The sequence below is a fragment of the Bos indicus genome, chromosome 21 (genome assembly GCF_029378745.1).
Source record: "Bos indicus isolate NIAB-ARS_2022 breed Sahiwal x Tharparkar chromosome 21, NIAB-ARS_B.indTharparkar_mat_pri_1.0, whole genome shotgun sequence".
NCBI classification, from domain to species: domain Eukaryota; kingdom Metazoa; phylum Chordata; class Mammalia; order Artiodactyla; family Bovidae; genus Bos; species Bos indicus.
The window spans coordinates 66535074-66552319 of NC_091780.1; the positions used below are offsets into that span (position 1 = coordinate 66535074).

Here is a 17246-nt window from a genome sequence, read left to right on the forward strand (position 1 = left end):
CTGCTTCTACTCCGCGAGGTTCATAGAGACAGAAAGGACAGGGGTGGTTGCCAGGGGCTGGGGGAGGGGGCGCGTGTCTCACGGAGACAGTCTCAGTTTTACAAGATGCACGTGTCGTGGGGATGGATGGTGGCCTAACCCTGCGAGTGTGCTCACGGCTGCAGGGCTGCACACTTGAAAGTAGTCAGGGTGGTGCATTTTATGTGTCTTTTACCACAATTAAACTGGTTTAAAAGGGGGGTGGTGGCTTGGACCTGCACCATCTCCTCTCCGTTGTTTTCAAATCCTCTGTATCTTCTTGCAGCTGAAAGGGAAACCCTGTTCCCAGACCACAAGCAAACAGGGCTGCCCAGGTGGATGTGGGGCCAGACCCCCCTTGGCAGCACCCCCCCGACCCTCAGCACCTCCAGCATTAAGCGCCCCACTTGGTGCCTCCTCCAGTCCCTTCCAGGCTGGTGGGTCCTAGAGTCCAAAGTCCCAGAGATGGAGACAGGGCTGAGGGAAGCCTCTTTCTGACTTTGCTGGTCAGTGTTTCAAAGACCCTTTGGTCATACCTGGAGGTTGCCCAGGGAGCAGGTGTGGCCCGAAGGGCACCATACCGCCAGTGAGGGGTGGGCAGAAGCCTCCAAAGAGCCTCCTCTTCCTAAGGGTCAAGTCAGGACAGCTCCCTGTGGAGGCAGCCTTGGGGGCCTGTAACTCCACAATATTAAAAGCAGCTTCTGGAAAAGATTCTCCCCTTTCTCCTCTGCAGCCCTTTCCAGAGATTTCGAGATCATTAATTTAAGTGCAAGAGAAGTCCTGGTGGAAAATATTCATTGTTACAAGCTGAATGTTTCATGTGGGCTCATTAAATCCACCAGCCCTCCCAGGAAAATGCTGGGGGGGCGGGGGGCCGGAGAGGGCCGGGTGGAGTGCAGGGGAGAGGAGGGTGGTCACTTTGAAGAGGAAACGGGGAGGGCAGGGGGCAGGGCAGGCGAGAGGAGGGGTGACCCCTCAGCTCTCACTAAAGCGAGTTGGCTCAGCCCAGGAGAGGAGCCAACACAAATGAGCACCTTTGAAACTGGGTCCTTTCTGTGCGTCACCTCATCTCAGCCTCCAGTCACAGAAGAGGCATCTGAGCCGCTGGGCTGTTATGCAGACTTGTCCAGGGAGCCGCAATTACAACGGGTCACGGCCAGCACGCAAAGCCGTGGACACATCCCTCTAGGACCGCAGAGCGCCACATGCTCCAAAAAGCAGCCTCCAAGCTGAGGCCCCCTGGCCTGCAGCTGGTAATCACTTAGTCATCTTGCAAACAGTTGATGAACTTTCCTATCTGTGTCTCTATTGTTAGGAAACATTTTGGCTGTAATAAATACATATTTGCTGTAATAAATGCCAAAAAAACCACACTGGATTAAACCAGATAGAGGGGTTCCTAGGTGGCACTAGTTAAGAACCCACCTACCAATGCAGGAGACATGAGACATGGGTTCAATCTCTGTGTCGGGAAGATCCTCTGGAGGAGGCCTTGGCAACCCACTCCAGTATTCCTGCCTGGAGAATCCCATTGACAGAGGAGCTTGGCGGGCTACAGTCTACAGGGCTGCAAAGAGTCGGACACAACTGAAGCGACTTAGCATGCACAGAAGCCAAACAAGATAGAAGGTTGTTTTTCTTTCTCCTCCCTCTCATGTAGCAGTCTGAGCTTCAGCATTCTAGAGTCCTGTTGTGGTTACCCAGGCGCTTTCCGCCCTGTTGCTCTGTGAGCCTCAACACCCAGCTTCCATCATGTCCAGTCAAGATGGCTGCTCTGGCTCCTGCCATCACATCTGTCATCCAGCAGTGGGAGCAGAAAGAAGAAGGGGAAGCCACCTCTCTTCCTAGTGGGGGAAAGTCCCAGAGGTTTAACAGATCTTGATTTCTTATGTGTCATTGGTTAAATAGATACATATAGCTACCAGGGAGGCTGAGAACTTGAAAGAGTATCCATGTACCCAGTTCAAATTTGAGGTTTCTTTTACTTTTGGAAGAGTGGAGAGTGGGTATTGGGGAACAACTAACAATCTCTACCTAGAACACCCTCTCCCCTCCCTCCAGGGTCACAGTGAACCAAAGGTCACGAGTAAAAGGCCGTGCAGACTGCAGGAGAGGAGAGAGGTGATATGAGGAAGAATCTGAGGGGTCAATGTCTGGACCAAGGCTTGAGGGACAACTGGAAGACCATCTGGAAGGAGTTTCAGGAGAGGTGGTAGCAGATAGCGAATGGAGCACCTGTGCAGAAACTGGGCTTTGTTGTAAAGAGCAAAAACTCGAAGCTGGAGACAGGGATCCACGCTCAGATGCGGAGTCAGATGGAGAGGCGTCCCATCTCCCCAAGCCTTGGCTGGCGCCTCGTGCAAAGGCTGGTGGTCTCCATCACTGCTCACGGGCCTGGCATTCGTGGAGTTGTGGCTATGACACTTGAGTGGTGGGATCACTGGGTCAGTGTCAGACAGGGGCAGGCGCTGGACCGGAAGAGGGAAAGAGAGATCCCACCTGGAGGCCTCCAAGGCCAGGCTGAGTGGTTTGGATGTTACTCGGAAGCTGTGGACGTTTGCAAGTGGGACAGCATCCTGGGCAGAGAGAGGATTTTCAAACCCGGCTCTGGAGGATGGAGAGGAGGAGTGAGATCGGAGGTGTCAAAGCCTAACAGAAGGCAGCTACACACGGTGCCCGGAGAGAGACAGCGTGGCACAGACCTGCCAAAGTCAGGATACCCTTCAAGCATCTGGGAAGACTTCCTGGAGGAGGCAGCCCTGCAGCTGTGCCAGCCAAAGCAAGGGAAGGGGAGGGGGGAGGGGACTTGCCCCGGAAGGGACAAGAGAGGGAAGGGCAGATAAGCTGAAGCTTGGCAGTGCCCCCAGAGATGCTCCCAGCCACTCAGCACCCTGGCAGCTCTAGCTGTGCCTAGCAGTACATCCATGTCCCAGCTGACCCTCCCAGGAACCAGCGAGGTAGAGATCTTGCTCCCATTTACCAGAAGAGGAAGCTGGAGCCCAGAGAGAGCTGACCACTTCCCCGAGGCCACACAGCAGTCATGCCTGGAGCCCTCGGCACCCTTGAACCATCCTGGGTCCAATAGGATGACCTTCAGAAATGTTCTGACGCTATCTTCCTGGACTCAGGAAGGCTTTTCGTCCTGCTTTACCCGCATCCTAGCCTCCAAGCATCACTCGTGAAGCAGAGAGGGACCCACTGACTAGGAAGACAAACTGAGGCCAGAGAGGGCAAGTCGCCTTCCCGGGTGGCACTGCCCGTGATTGCCGGCCAGCAGGGTCTGCAGCCAGCTCCCTCCAGCTCCTCGTCCTGCTCCCACGATCCTGGCCTGGCTGGGGCCTTCCTCCCCTCCCCCAGCACCCCCGCTGTTTTCCTGGCTCTTTCTCTCTCCGGGAAGGGAGCGTGCTCTGAGTCTGTTTCCCTGGGAGAAATCCATTTTCAGAATCTGGAGGTGTTGAAATGTGTTCTTTTTTCCTCTCCAGAGAGCCCTTCTTGAGGACAGAGGTACCCCGAGAATCCCTCTGGGGCCACCACCAGCCGGGGAGGGCGGTCCCTCAGGAGGGCCTGACCCCAGCCAGGGTCGGGGGGTGCCCTGCAAGGGGTCTGGGGAGGTGACCTATCCATCCTGGGACAGTGGGTAGCAGGGCTGCCCTGGACACGCCCACACCTGCACCCTGACTTCTGGAGACGCTCAGCTGCTACCCCCCAGCTGGGGCTGCAGCCCTTCTGGTCCCGAGAGCAGGGTGGCTCCTGAGCCCACCTGCCCGGCTCGGGGCGGGAGCCTCATCTGGGGAGGGTGGATCTTATCATCGTCTGCCAGTGGGGCCTGTGGAGGTCACAGAAGTGCTCGCTCTAAAGGGCTGTGAGCATCCGCTGACCCACGGAGCCAGCCCCCAGGGTCATGGGCACAGGGGGTTGCTGGCTGAGCGAGGTGGGGAGAGGAAGAGAGCGCAGGAGTGGAGGCGATAGAAGGGGAGACTGCAGAAGGGGAGGGGGGAGGGCGTGGCCCTCTGCCCCAGCACACTGACCACACCCGCCCAAGGCTTGCCATGCCTCCGCTTTCAACATCTGCTCCAGAACGAGGATCTGGCCTCGCCTTCCCCACCCTTGTCTCCGCAGGCAGCTCTGACCACACCTTCCTGCAGCTGACCCATCCCCTCCCCAGGGCTCCCAGGCCCTCCCCGGGGGCTCCTTCTGTCTGGTGGAGGCCTTGTATGCCGAGCACCCACTCTGGTGGTAGGCCTGGGGTCTTGGGGAGAAGTTCCTTGAGCTCCAAGAATGCACATCCCAAGTCGTGGACTCGTGGGCCACCCAGACTGAAGCCCGGAAGGGTCCTGGCAAGACCAGGCTGTCCACGGCCTAGCCCTGGGGCCCACACACCCGGGAGATCTCAGCCTCAGTTCTAAGCCTTCAGGACAGGAAGCAGCCTTGGCCAGGGACACCAAGGGACTTCAGGGAGAGGATGTTCAAGGACCCCCCACCCCCACCAGGGGAGTCTCCCCACAGGTGAGTCACGTGATGATTCTGCCTGTCCCCGTCCAGCCCACAGCCAGCCCCACCATAGCCCTTATATCCCCAAGCAAGTCACCCTGAAACTCCAGCAGAGCCGTTTCACTGCGGGTCCCGGGAGGGCTGGAGGAAGCCAGGTCCCTCTGGGTTGGGCTCTCTTCCTCTGTCAGCCTCTGCGTCTTGGCCTGCTGGCCACAGGGTAAGGACCAGGTTTACCCAGGCTTGTTGAGACTTCCAGCCAGCCCTGGGCCAACCTCCAAACCGACCTGGAATTCCAGCTCCCACCCACAGACCGGAGGCCCTCCAAGGCAGGGCTGGGGTGGTCCTCAGAACAGCTGAGCGCTGCAGGTGCTGAATGAATGAATGAATGAACGAATGAATGGACACGCCACCCTGCACAGCGTTGGCGGGACTCCCCCCTCCCTGCCACCTCCTCACCACGGCTGAGCACAGAGGTTCCCACCCCAGGACTAACACGTGAAAACACACTTGGCTTCGGGCCTGGCGCACAGTAGGGACTTGATGAAAGTTCCCCAGCATCCGCGCATCCCTGTCCTGTGTACAGATGGAGCAGCCAAGGCAGTGGGTACTCTGCTCCTCGGAAATAGAACAGACTTTGCACAGTCCTCCTGGACAACTGTACCCTCGGCGTGTTGAACTGCTTCGCAGTAACAGGCTCCTGTCCTGGATAAAGCCCCCTGCCCTACCAGGAAGCACCCCCAGGCAGGGAAGGGAGGCAAGGTATGGCCCCTAATTCTGAAGGACCCCAGCCTCACCTCCAACCTCCCTTCTGCCTTGCCTCTTTTGAGAAGCTTCTGCATACCCCTTGGTGGGGGTGATGGGTACAAGGATGTGTATTAATGACCCCTTCCGTGACACTGACAACCCCACCATTTGCCTATCAGCTGGCCTGCTGGGCAGGTCCTTGGGCAGACGGGAGTGTGGGGACGGGGTTGGGGGGCCCTCTGAAGCAGGGGCCATACTTTGCCCTGCTTCCCTGCCCAGCAGGCCAGCTGACAGGCAAATGGTGGGGTTGTCAGAGTCACAGAGACAAATATCAGAGGCAGAGGCGAGGCCTGCCCCCCAGGCTCCCTGTCTCTCTCTCGGTCCCTGTCTCTCAATGGCACTCCCTCACCCCTACTGTCTCTCTCCCTGAGACCCCCTGCCCCCAGCCCTAGATGGAAGTTCCTTTACAAAACACGGAGCTCATCCTCACCGAAGAGATGAGAACAGGAGGCCCATGAGAGCGGGAATGGACCCCAGGTCATGCAACAAGGTCAGTGTCCAAGCAAGAAACAGGGATACCCCAGGGACTCGCCAGGTTCATCGGTGAGCCCTTGGGGCCATTCAGACCACAGGACACGGGTCCTCCGAGAAGGCTGCTGACCAGCCCTCCAGCCTCATGCAACTGCTGCAGTGGAAGGGCAGGGGGTGGATCTGAGACCCTACAGAAATGCATCTTCCCTCGACATCACACTTCAGAGTCAGGCTGGGTCTGGTCCCGCTTGGGTCCGGCTAAACCTTGGGCCAGGTGCCAGGAGGGCTGGGCTGAGGGTTCAACCAGCTGCAGTCTGAGGCTCCATCCTGGTAGGAGACAGTCCGTCACACTCCCGGTGCCCCGAGTTTCCCCAGGAGCTCGGCACGCCCGCCCCTGACGGGGTGCCCTCTCTGAGCTGACGGGGTGCCCTCTCTGAGCTGACGGGACGGGAGCAGGCACAGAACAAGCAGGGGCTAAAAACGAGCCACGCGTCAAGACCGCTTCCTTTCTGTGCCTCTGCCATCCCCGAGGGACCCAGCCAGGCGCACCCACCAGAGCAGGAGGGGCCCGTGGAGCAGAGCATCCCAGACAGCCGAGTCTGCTCTGACACCAGAGCATCCCTGGGTCAGCTGAGACTGGTGGACACCCAGGCACGCCAGGGAGCCTGCCAAGATCAGGAAGGCACCCCAAGCTGCCCACAGCAGGTGAGGAACCCTGCTCGCTGCTGTGTGCCTGTTTGTTACCAGGCGCCGGGCGGCAGCGAGGGGCTGACAGAGCCTAACTCACCAGGAGCGCCATCTGCTCTGAGATGCGCTAGCAGACCCCCCTCAAGTCACCGGGGCTCAGAGAGGCCCAGGGACTTACTTGAGTTCACCCCGGGAGTGGGCTCAAGTCCAGAAGCTCTCTGGGGCTCCACCCCACCATGCGCTGGCCAGGCAGACCGCTAAGTCAGTCCGTGTGCCTGCAGGGAGTCCCTGGTCATCGAGGGAGACACGGGGGAACGGAGCTCTCTGTATTTGGGGGGTATAAGGAGAAAGGGCGGCTGTGCCAAGCCCCAGAGGAGGAGACTAGCTTCTGCAGCTGGAGAAGGAGGTGGCAGAGTGGGCCTCCTGGGTGGGCAATCAGCAGGAGCAAGGCAAGACCCTCTCGGTCCACTCCAGCTGCATGGCCATCGCCACCACCACCCCACAGAGACCTGTGACCCCACGGTGCCCGTGGACTTCACCCCCCTCGGAGCTGAGCTGCCGCCAACCCCCTCCATCAGATACGTCAGACGCCAGCCAAGGAAAAGCAGCCACATTTGCACAGCCGCTGCTTGTCCGGCCCCTGTGTGCCAGGCACGCCTCATTCACGCTTCCCGGGCTCTCCATCAACCCCCAAGCAGAGGGTACTGACACCCTCGTTCACAGATGAGCTCAGAGAGGGTCAGGAATGTGCCCAGCGCCATACAGGAAGTGGAGCCAGGATTTGAATCAAGTGTGTGAAATCCCAGAGATCCCAAAGGTCAAGTGACCCGTTGGATGGAAAGGCTCGGTCCTTACGGGGACAGCCTCGGCTATGCCACCCGCACCTGCCACCACCGAGGGCCCTGGAGACGCCGTCCTTAGAGAAGTGTTTTCACTGGCCAGGGGCCAGCATCCCAGCACCCAGCTCTCTCGATGCAGGGTTAGCTGGCTTCGAGACCGTGGCTTGTCAGCAACCATCTTTCCCCAACAGTGTGAAATTCCAAAAGTAAAGCTTTATTATGCCCACAATGCCAAGGCCCACCCCTCTGCCACCCCCCATCCCAGTCTAGTGCGGGAATCTTCTCCTGAGACCCGCAGACACCGCCAACTCGGTGTGTCCCCAAAGAACGAGGCAGACTCCCCTTCCCCGGAGTTCCCATCCCTCTGAGAAGCCAGGTTACCCCCAAGCCCTTCTCCCAGCCTCCCCACACCCCATTCTGCCCCCAGTGTCACCCCACTAACCACTGAGCATCTCTCATTAACTAGTGAGGGTGAGTTCTGGAATCAGACACTAGTTCTGTGTCTTTAGGCAAATCATTTCTCTGAGCCTCAGTTTTCTCATCTATAAAATGGGGTAATAAAAGTTGCATATAGTCAAAGCTATAGTTTTTCCAGTAGTCATGTACAGATGTGAGAGTTGGACCATAAAGAAGGCAGAGTGCCAAAGAATTGATGCTTTTGAATTGTGGTGTTGGAGAAGACTCATGAGAGTCCCTTGGACAACAAGGAGATCAAACCAGTCAATCCTAAAGGAAATAAACACTGAATATCCATTGGAAGATCTGGTGCTGAAGCTGAAGCTCCAATACTTTGGCCATCTGATGTGAAGAACTGACTCATTGGAAAAGACCCTGATGCTGGGAAAGACTGAGGGCAGGAGGAGAAGGGGACGACAGAGGATGAGATGGTTGGATGGCATCACTGACTCAATGGACATGAGTTTGAGCAAACTCTGGGAGATAGTGAAGAACAGGAAATCCTGGTGTGCTGCAGTCCATGGAGTTGCAAAGAGTTGGACACAACTGAGCGACTGAACAACAATAACAACCTCCTTAAATGGTGGGGTTGAATGATCTGCCCATTTTACAGATGACTAGATGGAGGCACGGAGAATTCAAGTGACTTGCCCAGGATCACACAGCTCGACCATAGTAGAGTGGCACACGGAGGCTGCTGGGACACCCAGAGCTGCATAGACCCTCCTTTCCCTGCGCCTTCCTGTCTCCTGCCAGCTCCAAAAGATCTCACTGAGGACCAGGGCCCTTTCCCAGGGGCCTGGCCAGTCTCGGGGGCTCCTGAAGGGTGGACACCGAGCCTGATGTACTGTGAGCCCACTGGGAGCCTAGGCTGGACAAGGGTTTGGGGGTGGGGGTAAGGGGTCAAAGCAATTCAGGAGGGCACCCTCAGCAGACAGCAGAGCTGAGACCCTCGCCGCTTTGTTGGCCATCTCTCAGCCTCAGCAACGCCAGGCGAGGGTCCCTCTCTGCTCTGAGCTCCTACACGCTGGCAGCCATGAGCGTAGTGGCATTTAATCTATACACAACCCTGGGTATCTGCACCGATGTGACCCCAGGTTCAGAGACGGAGGCTGACTGGGTCAGAGACGGTCATGCCGGGATGTTGTCCAGTGCAGGCACACCCACAGCTGCCCATCTCGGGCAGCTGGACAGTCATTTCATCTTCTGGACACTGGGAATCACAGCATCAGGTCTAACTACCAGGATGTTGGAGGCGCAATGGGCCCGTGGCCCACGAGGAGGCTGCTGGGGTGGCCCTGGGTCCCCAGTGAGGAATAGGTCCTTCCTCACGGTTCCACTTTTTCTTCTCCCCTGTGGCGCCCCCTGCTATTCCACGGCTTCCTGCAAGAGGCTTGACGTGCACTTCAGAGCAAGGCTGGGTATAAACAGATACACCCACACGTGCCCTCGTGTAGAGTGGGCACTGCCCGGCATAAAGAACAGGGCAAATACAACGCGGTCACAGCATCATGCGCACCTCTCGGTCAAGGAAAGAGAATCGTAGAAGCAAAGCAATTTAGGGTGCCAGTCCGCTGGCTGATCGTACCCTACCTTCTTCCAGAGACAGTAAGAGATGGACAGGACAGACTGACCCAAAGCTGGCTCTCCAGCCCCCTGGAGGCCTCAGAGCAGGGTCTGCCTTTCATATGAATGACCGAGCATCCAACATCCCTCCAGCCCCAGGCAGGCCGCGCCCGCAGGCAGCCTCCCGTATGGGCCTCGGGGAAGGAGTCACCCGCCCTCCGCAGGGGCCTGGTCTGGCACCAGGAGGCGTGCAGAATGCTAAGTTGTGTCTGTGCTCAAGGCAGGAGCCAGTCAGAGCCAGGCTGGGTCTGAGAGGTAGGACTGGGCCCACATACGAGGCTCTGAAGGGGCAGGCGAAAGACGGGCCAGGAGCAGTTCCATCGAGCAGGGGTTCTCGACAGCCCCAGAGCGTATTGAGACCCCAGCCCCAGAGCAGCATCCAGGTAAGGACCTATAGCCCTCCTTGAATCTTCTGGGATCGTGGAGGCGTAGCACAGGGAAGGCGTGGAAAGCAGCCACCCAGTCCCCATGCAATACATGATGAGGCCGGAGGGAGGGCGGGACACGCCCAGGTTACCCACTAGGTAGCCAGGGCTTCACCTCCAGGCCTTCCCTTCTCTTTGGCCGGAAGCCCCAGACCTCCCCCGGCTCAGGAACGCTGCCAACACCAGCTCCATGCAGGCCCCAAGGCCCCAACAAGCTCTCCTGGCTGGGCTCCCAGGCGGCCAACCACCCCAGAGCCCAGCCGGCAGCTCCCGGGAGGGTGCCCAGCCGAAGCATGTCCTGTGAAGATGGACAGAGACCTGCTGGGTCAAGGACACCTCTAAGACCCCTAAGCCCGGAAGCCGCTGAGCCCGCAGCCGCCACCCACCAGCAGCGCATCCACCCTGTTGAGCCGAACCGAGCCGAGTCGGAAGAGGTCGAGTCAGAAAGAAAAAAGCGTCTTTGAAGCAAAAGCAAAGGGTGAGCACAGCCCTCCCCCCGCCCCGCCATGGGGGTTCTCGGGTCCCCGTGAGAGGACTCCCAGGAAGGTCAGCGGCCAGGGGGATGAGGGGGTTCGCCAGACGCTCTGCCCGAAGGGGATCTCCCAGGGACTGTGTGCCCCCGGGTCCCAGGTCCTCGAAGACCTCACTCTGCCCGGCCGCGGACACGCCCTACCTTGCTTAGGGCTGCCCGCCAGCGTGCAGAAGGGCAGGATGAAATGTTTGGAAATTAGATGTTTCCAATAAGTCCACACTGCACTCGGGTAGCTGGTTTCACAAAGATTTATTGGATTCCTCGGGGGCGCAGGGGGCAGGCTCGTCACTGCGGAGGATCCTGGCTGGGCCGGCCTGGGAGAGGCAGAGTCTGGGCAGCAGCTGACACAAGACCAGTAGTGAGAGGTGCCCGGCCCTCGGCCACGAGGAGGGAGACGGTGGGGGTGGAGCAGGCCTGACCCAGAGGGAGGTGCAGGCCGAGGAGAAGGCCTGCGGGTCCCAGGGGAGGGAGGAGGCAGAGGGAACAGTATGCACGGAGGCTCAGAGGCAGGAAGGCAGCTGGGATTCCCCCAGGGCCCCAGGAGGCCCGGGGAGGGGGCTGGGGAGACGGAGCGCTGAGGCCTCCGGACAAGCTCACGGCCAGGACACACCTGTCACTCTTCAACACGCTTGGCCAGGTGTGTGGGCTGCCCCTGCTCCCCCCCTGAAGCCCCAGGGGGGCCCTCCTGCAGGGGGGGCCCTGAACACCCCACGGGGAGTCTCAGCATCCATCTATCTGGCAGCTGGGAGCTTCGTTACCTGGGGGTAGACACAGGCCGGGAGGCCCCTCTCCCACTGCCCGCACAGGGCAGTGTGGAGGAGGGGCCGGAGAGGAAAGTCTGGGGAGCATGGTTTCTGGGGAGCAGCGACGTCCTCCCTGCCCTGCCTGGGGGTCCCAGCCACCTGTCCAACCCCCTCCCCACATCCAAGTTGCTCCTGGATACCCAGGAGACCCAAGCCAACTTGTTCATCCCTTTCTTTCCCCGGCCCGCCCCCTGCTGGAGCTGCCGCAGGGCAGGCAGGAAGGAGGCAGTCGGCCTGGCCAGCCCACTGGCGTGGGCACAGCCCGGGCTCCGACTCTGGTCCCCCAGGGCCCGAGGCCCGGCTCTTCCGGGTCCCAGGTAAGACTTGGCCTCGGGCGAGGGCAAGTCAGGACAAGACGTGGGCAGCTAGGAGAAAGCGGCCCGGGGAGGCGGGGAAGGGGGCAGGGGCTGCTTGGGAGGGAAAAGGGTTTAGGAGACGGAAGAGAGGGAGGGAGGACCGGGCAGAGGCAGAGGAGCAAGAGTCTCCGCACGGGGCCTGCGTCCCAGAGGCCACTTGGAGCTCAGGCTGTCCTCACCTGCACAAGGCGTGGTGGGAGCCAGATGTCCGATGTCCCGGAATCCAGAGACGCGGGGTGGAGCCGGCTGGCCCGAGGAACAGAAGCAGATCCGCCAGAACGGCCAACAGTCCGGAGGACAAGCGCTGCTCACCTGAGCCTCCCTGGGGCCCAAGGGCCTATGGGTTGGTGGTCTCCCTGGGCTGCCCGCAGAGGCTCTGGAGGGACCAGACTCACCTGTGCTCCAGGCCACTCCCTCCCCACACCACTGCCACTACCACCTCCCCAGGCAGCGCCAAAGGCCCTCCCAGCCAGGCGACGTCCCTGTGCCTGGGGCGGCAGCGTTGGCTTTTTGATCTTCCGAGACTAAATGTGGGAAGGGGGTAGGGAGGACAGCCCCATGGCTCCGACCCGGCTCCTGTGTACGTGCGGTGGGGACAGGGCACAGGTCTGAGACTGCCCCCTCCCAGAAATTAAGGAATCAGGGCTGGAGAGTCTGTCCAACAAAAGTTGGGACTCCCATGACCCCTGCAGGAGGGGGCAAACTCAGGGCCCCAAAACGTCCTTCAGGGACTAGCCAAGTAGAAGGCTTCTCTTCTCTTCTCCCCCCAGCCACGACCCTGACTCCCCGGCCCAGCAAAAGATAAGTCAAGGAACCACCGATTTGCCAGCTCAGAGATGCTCTGCGGCGGGGTGGGGGAGCAGGCAAGGGGGACGCCCCCCATTCAGGTTTTGGGATCAGGGAGAACCCCCTAACTCACCTAAAGACCCCTACCCACGGTGCTGATGGGCAGTGCCGGGGGCGCGGAGAACAGCGGGGTCCGGGATGAAGCGGCCTTTCCTCTGGGTGGGAAGTTCCCGGGCTCTGCAGCACCCAACGCCGCCGCCCCAGGCCGCAGGGGCATCGCCTGGCTGGGAGAAAGAGAAAAGGGTCTACCTTCAGGCCCCTGACCTGCCTTCCACTAGGGATCTTGACCTGCCGGAGCCGCGGTCCCAGGTGGGAGTTTGCAGGGCAGAGGGTCCCGCCAGGGTCGCGAAAACCGGAGGAGAGGACCTCTGCCTGAAACGCGCATCTCTCTCCGCGCCCGCTGGGGCCCGCCGGGTCCTGGGTGGGGGCTCGGTGCCCTAGGTTGACTCCCCGAGACTTGTTCCCTCGCCGCCGCCGCCGCCGAGAGCGGTGCCCTCGCCGAATCCGGATCAGCGAGCTTCCACCTCTGCCCGGGATGCGAGCGCTGTGTCCGTCCCGGGAAGAAGTTAGGCGGCCGGTCCCCAGGCGGGTAGCGAGCGCACGGGACGCCGGCGGTGGCGGCGCCGGACTCGGGCTCAGCCACCGCCGCCCCAGACGAGTCCCCACGACCGCGAGAGCGTCCCAGGCGGGCTGGACTCCCCCGGCATCAAGATCGCTCTCGACCCGTTTCAGGCCTCGCCTCAGGGGTCAAGGAGGCCCGAGGCGAGGCGACCTGGCTACCAGCTTCGGGGACCCCCCAGGTCACGGTACTCTGCGCCCCGCCGCCCCAAGTCGCCGACCCCGCGCCGCGCGCAGCGAGTCATCAGATCTCGGACGCGGCGGCAGAGCCGACCAGGGCCCCCATGGAGTTGGCGAGTTACCCCGCACCCCTAAAAGCCTCCACACACATTCCCCGTTGAGAGTACGCACTTCCCCGCGTCCCAGCGCCTCCGTGGTGAGTCGAGCCGCAGCGCTCTGGGTCGGTGAAGGTGGCTCAGCGCGGGCGCTCCAGTCCCGACGTTCCCGGGGCAGAGAGCGACGTCCGGGGACGCACGGGACGGGTGCGCCCGGCGGCCGGGGCTGCGCCGGCCGAGGCGAGCGGCGAGAGGGGAGCGCTCCGGCGTTCAGGCAACAGCTACCCCTAGTGGGAGAGCCGCCCGGGGCCGCCGCCGCCCCGCGCCCGCCGCCCCGCGCCCGCCGCGCCCAGCGCCCAGAGCGCTCCCGGCTCGGCTAGGGCGCAAGGACGGCGCTGCCTTCCCCGGGCCTCCGCGTTTCTGGCGCCGGTCGCCAACCCTCCCGCTAGCCCTGCCCTCCGCACCTCCCCGCCGGGACCCGGAGGCCGCTGACCCGAGAGCTGCGGCGCAGAGCCGGGGCGCGATGGGACGGGGCGGGCGTGACCCGCGCGGCGCGCGGCAGCCTCGGGCGACGGCGGGGGGCGCCGAGCGCGGTGTGCGTGGCGGGGCGGTGCGGGGGGCGGCCGTGTGCGAGGCGCGAGTGTGAGCGCGCGCGGGAGGCGGGCGGGCTCCGGGAGGCGAGCGGCGCCCGCGGGCGAACGCGGCAAGCCGCGGGGGCCCAAAGTTGCCTCCTTGCGGGCCAGCGTCCCCGGCGGGGCAGGAGCCGGGGCCAGCGAAGCGGCGGCCGCCGACCCAGGCTCCGGCGGCACCTGGGCAGCGGCCCCGCACGAGCAGCAGCGGCGGGGGCGGCGTTGGCGGCGGCGCGCGGGAAGCGAACCGGAGCTCCGGCGCGGCGCGGCTGTCCGCCGGGGATCTCCGCTCAGGTGCGCGGCGAGGGGCGCGCGCGGGTCGGGGCTGGGACGCCGGGATCGGGGCCAGCTTGGTGCCTGCGCTAGCCGGAGGACCTCCGCCGCGGACTCCCGGGTCCCTGGTCCAGCTGTCTGACCCGCGCCGCCACCGAGGTCCTGATCGCCCGTCCCGGCGAGCGGGCTTCGGGGCCCAGCCCCGCCCCTCCGGCCCCCGGGCCGGGCCGCCCCGCCTTCCAGCCGCTGGTGCTCGCCCTCGGCCGGCGATTTCTAAGGCCCTGGCCGCGCCGCGGGGTGATCCCTTCGGGCTCAAGTTGCAAGGGGGCGGGCCCCGGCCGGAGGTGGAGTCTCCCGCCAATTGATGCCTCGGCTATAAATTGAGCTCTCCGAACAGCCGAAGCCCAGATGTCTCGCCAGGCTGCCCCGCGGTGGGTGGTGGGGGAAGGTAGGGGGACTTTGGGGGGCGCCGCCACCATGCTGCGCTCCCTGCTGCTTCACTCCCTGAGGCTCTGCTCCCAGACGGCCTCGTGCCTCGTGCTCTTCCCGCGCTTCCTGGGCACGGCCTTCATGCTCTGGCTGCTAGACTTCCTGTGCATCCGTAAGCATTTACTGGGCCGTCGACGCCGGGGTCAGCCGGAAATCGAAGTGGAGCTCAACAGCGATGGCGAGGAGGTGCCCCCCGACGACCCGCCTGTCTGCGTGTCCGACGACAACCGCCTGTGCACCTTGGCGTCGCTGAGGGCCGTCTGGCACGGCCAGAAGTTGGATTTCTTCAAGCAGGCGCATGAAGGCGGGCCGGCGCCCAACTCTGAGGTGGTCCTGCCCGACGGCTTCCAGAACCAGCACATCCTCGACTACGCCCGAGGAAACCGTCCGCTGGTGCTCAACTTCGGCAGCTGCACCTGACCACCGTTCATGGCGCGCATGAGCGCCTTCCAGCGCCTGGTCACCAAGTATCAGCGCGACGTCGACTTCCTCATCATCTACATCGAGGAAGCTCACCCTTCCGACGGCTGGGTCACCACAGACTCTCCCTACAGCATCCCGCAGCACCGAAGCCTGGAGGACCGGGTCAGCGCCGCGCGCGTACTGCAGCAAGGGGCTCCAGAATGCGCTCTCGTGCTCGACACGATGACCAACTCCAGCAGCTCGGCCTACGGTGCCTACTTCGAGCGCCTCTACATCATCCAGAGTGGCACCATTATGTACCAGGGCGGCCGCGGCCCCGACGGCTACCAGGTCTCCGAGGTGCGCACCTGGCTGGAGCGCTATGATGAGCAGCTGCACGGCCCACAGCCCCGTCGAGTGTAAACAACCGATGGACACGTGACTGAACTTGGCGGGCCATGCCTTCGAGCCTTCGAAGCCCACGTGCAAACAACTCCCAGACAGGCTTGGCGTGGGCCCAGTGACACAGCTGAGCTGAGCCATGCATCGCAGTCTGAGTCTGCCTCTCAGCCAACACCTGAAGATTCCCTTCCACCTCCCCAGACTCTGCTTTCAACTGTCCCTCGCCTGTACTTGCTTGGCTTGCTCTAAATCCCCTTCTGAGAGTGGAGGCAGCGCCGCCCTTGCCTGCGTGCCCCTGGACTTGTGCTCGCAGAGGCCCCCTGCCACAGCTCTCACACGCCCTCCCCAGAAGAGAAGAGCCAGCGTGCCTTTAAGCAGGCGCGCTGGCCCGGCGCAAAGAGACTTAGGCTGCGCCCGCGCGCCCTGGGCGCAGCTGGGTTCCAGCAGCGCGAGCCGCTCGCCTTAGTTGCCTGGCACCCACACCTGTCGCGCGCGCGCGTGCGCGGGGAAGGGATACCCTGCTGCTTTTGTATCTATGTCTTGTTCCTGCCTTGGGGGAGGATGCTTGAGGTGGGGAAGGGTGGGCAGGGTTATTTCCCCCCCTTATTTTGGGTGCTCACGAGCCCCACTGCTGATGAAGAGCTGTCTCTAACTGGCCTCGACCACGAGCTGGTTCTGATTTGCAGGAGGCTCGCAGCAGCACCTAAGACAAGAGGGGAAAGTGCTCTGGGTTTCCATGAGGAAACCACATCAACGGGGTGGGAGAGGGAGGTTGGGGGACTGCTTAGGGACAAAGGAAGACCGCTTAGGAGGCGGGGTTCACGGCGCCCCGGGCAGAGGGAAGGGGCCGGGGCTCCTGCGACCCGGGGTTCGAGTGGTGGAGTCCGGAGAAGAAAAATGAAGGGAGAGCCTGGGAACCCCGAAAGAGGGGTCTCCCAGACAGAGCTGCCGACTGCGGGGCCGGAAGTGGGGGGGGGGGGGCCTGATGTGAAGGCTATTTAGTGAGTGTTTTGCTGGAAACGTTCCCTGTATATAAACTTCTTTTACACTACAATAATAAAGGCTTGAAGTAAATTGCTTTCGGGTTGCCTTTGGTTCCTTTATTTTTTTCTTCTCTCTGAATAGCGGCAAGAATTAAACACAAATCTCTCCCTCGCGTCCCCATAGTGACCCTAGGGGGAAGGGTGGAGAGAAAGAGCATCCGCCAGCGGGGGTGCGGGAGGGGAATGAAGAAGGAAAGGGGGTTTGTGCCGATGCCCGGGATGCGCACAGGCCCGGGGTGGGGGACCCAAGGTGATGAGAAGAGCGGAGATGTGGAGCCCGGCGGGGTCCCTAGGGAGGCGGTAGGCGGCGAGGCCCGCACTTGCTGTCGCGCGCGCGTGCGCGCGCGCACGCAAGCTGTGACAGCTGACCCTGCAGCCGCCCATCTAACTTCTCCCGGCGACCGTCGGTGTGGAGGCGGGGAGTACGGAGCGAGGCAGGGCCCTGGGGCTTTGGACCAGGTTGGGCCGGTCTCCCGCCCACCGCGGGCGCTTCAGCACACCTGGCTCCTCCCTAAGCCACTTCCAGCACCTCCTTGCTCCCTCGCGCGCTCCTCAAACCCGCAAAATCGTCTCCCCTACCCCTCCGATCCCCGCCGGTCTGCTGGGGGGTCCCCCCGGGAATCGCCATGGAAAAGCGCAAGGTGGGGGAGGGCGGGGCGACCGGGGAAGGAGAGGCGGCCTGCAGCGCCATCACTCCAGCAGCAGCTCCTACCGCGGGGCGGGGGTGGCTGGAGGGCGCCCCCCCGCCCATAACACCCCCT

The 17246-nt window shown here is 62.2% G+C and overlaps 1 protein-coding gene across 1 annotated transcript; it reads left to right on the plus strand.

The window, feature by feature from the left end:
- Positions 1 to 13906: 13906 nt before the first annotated feature.
- Positions 13907 to 16520, plus strand: DIO3 (iodothyronine deiodinase 3). Its single transcript, XM_019983262.2, has one exon. The coding sequence runs from the start codon at positions 14558 to 14560 to the stop codon at positions 15461 to 15463; it is 906 nt and encodes a 301-aa protein (XP_019838821.2). The 5' UTR covers positions 13907 to 14557; the 3' UTR covers positions 15464 to 16520.
- The last annotated feature ends 726 nt before the right edge of the window (positions 16521 to 17246 follow it).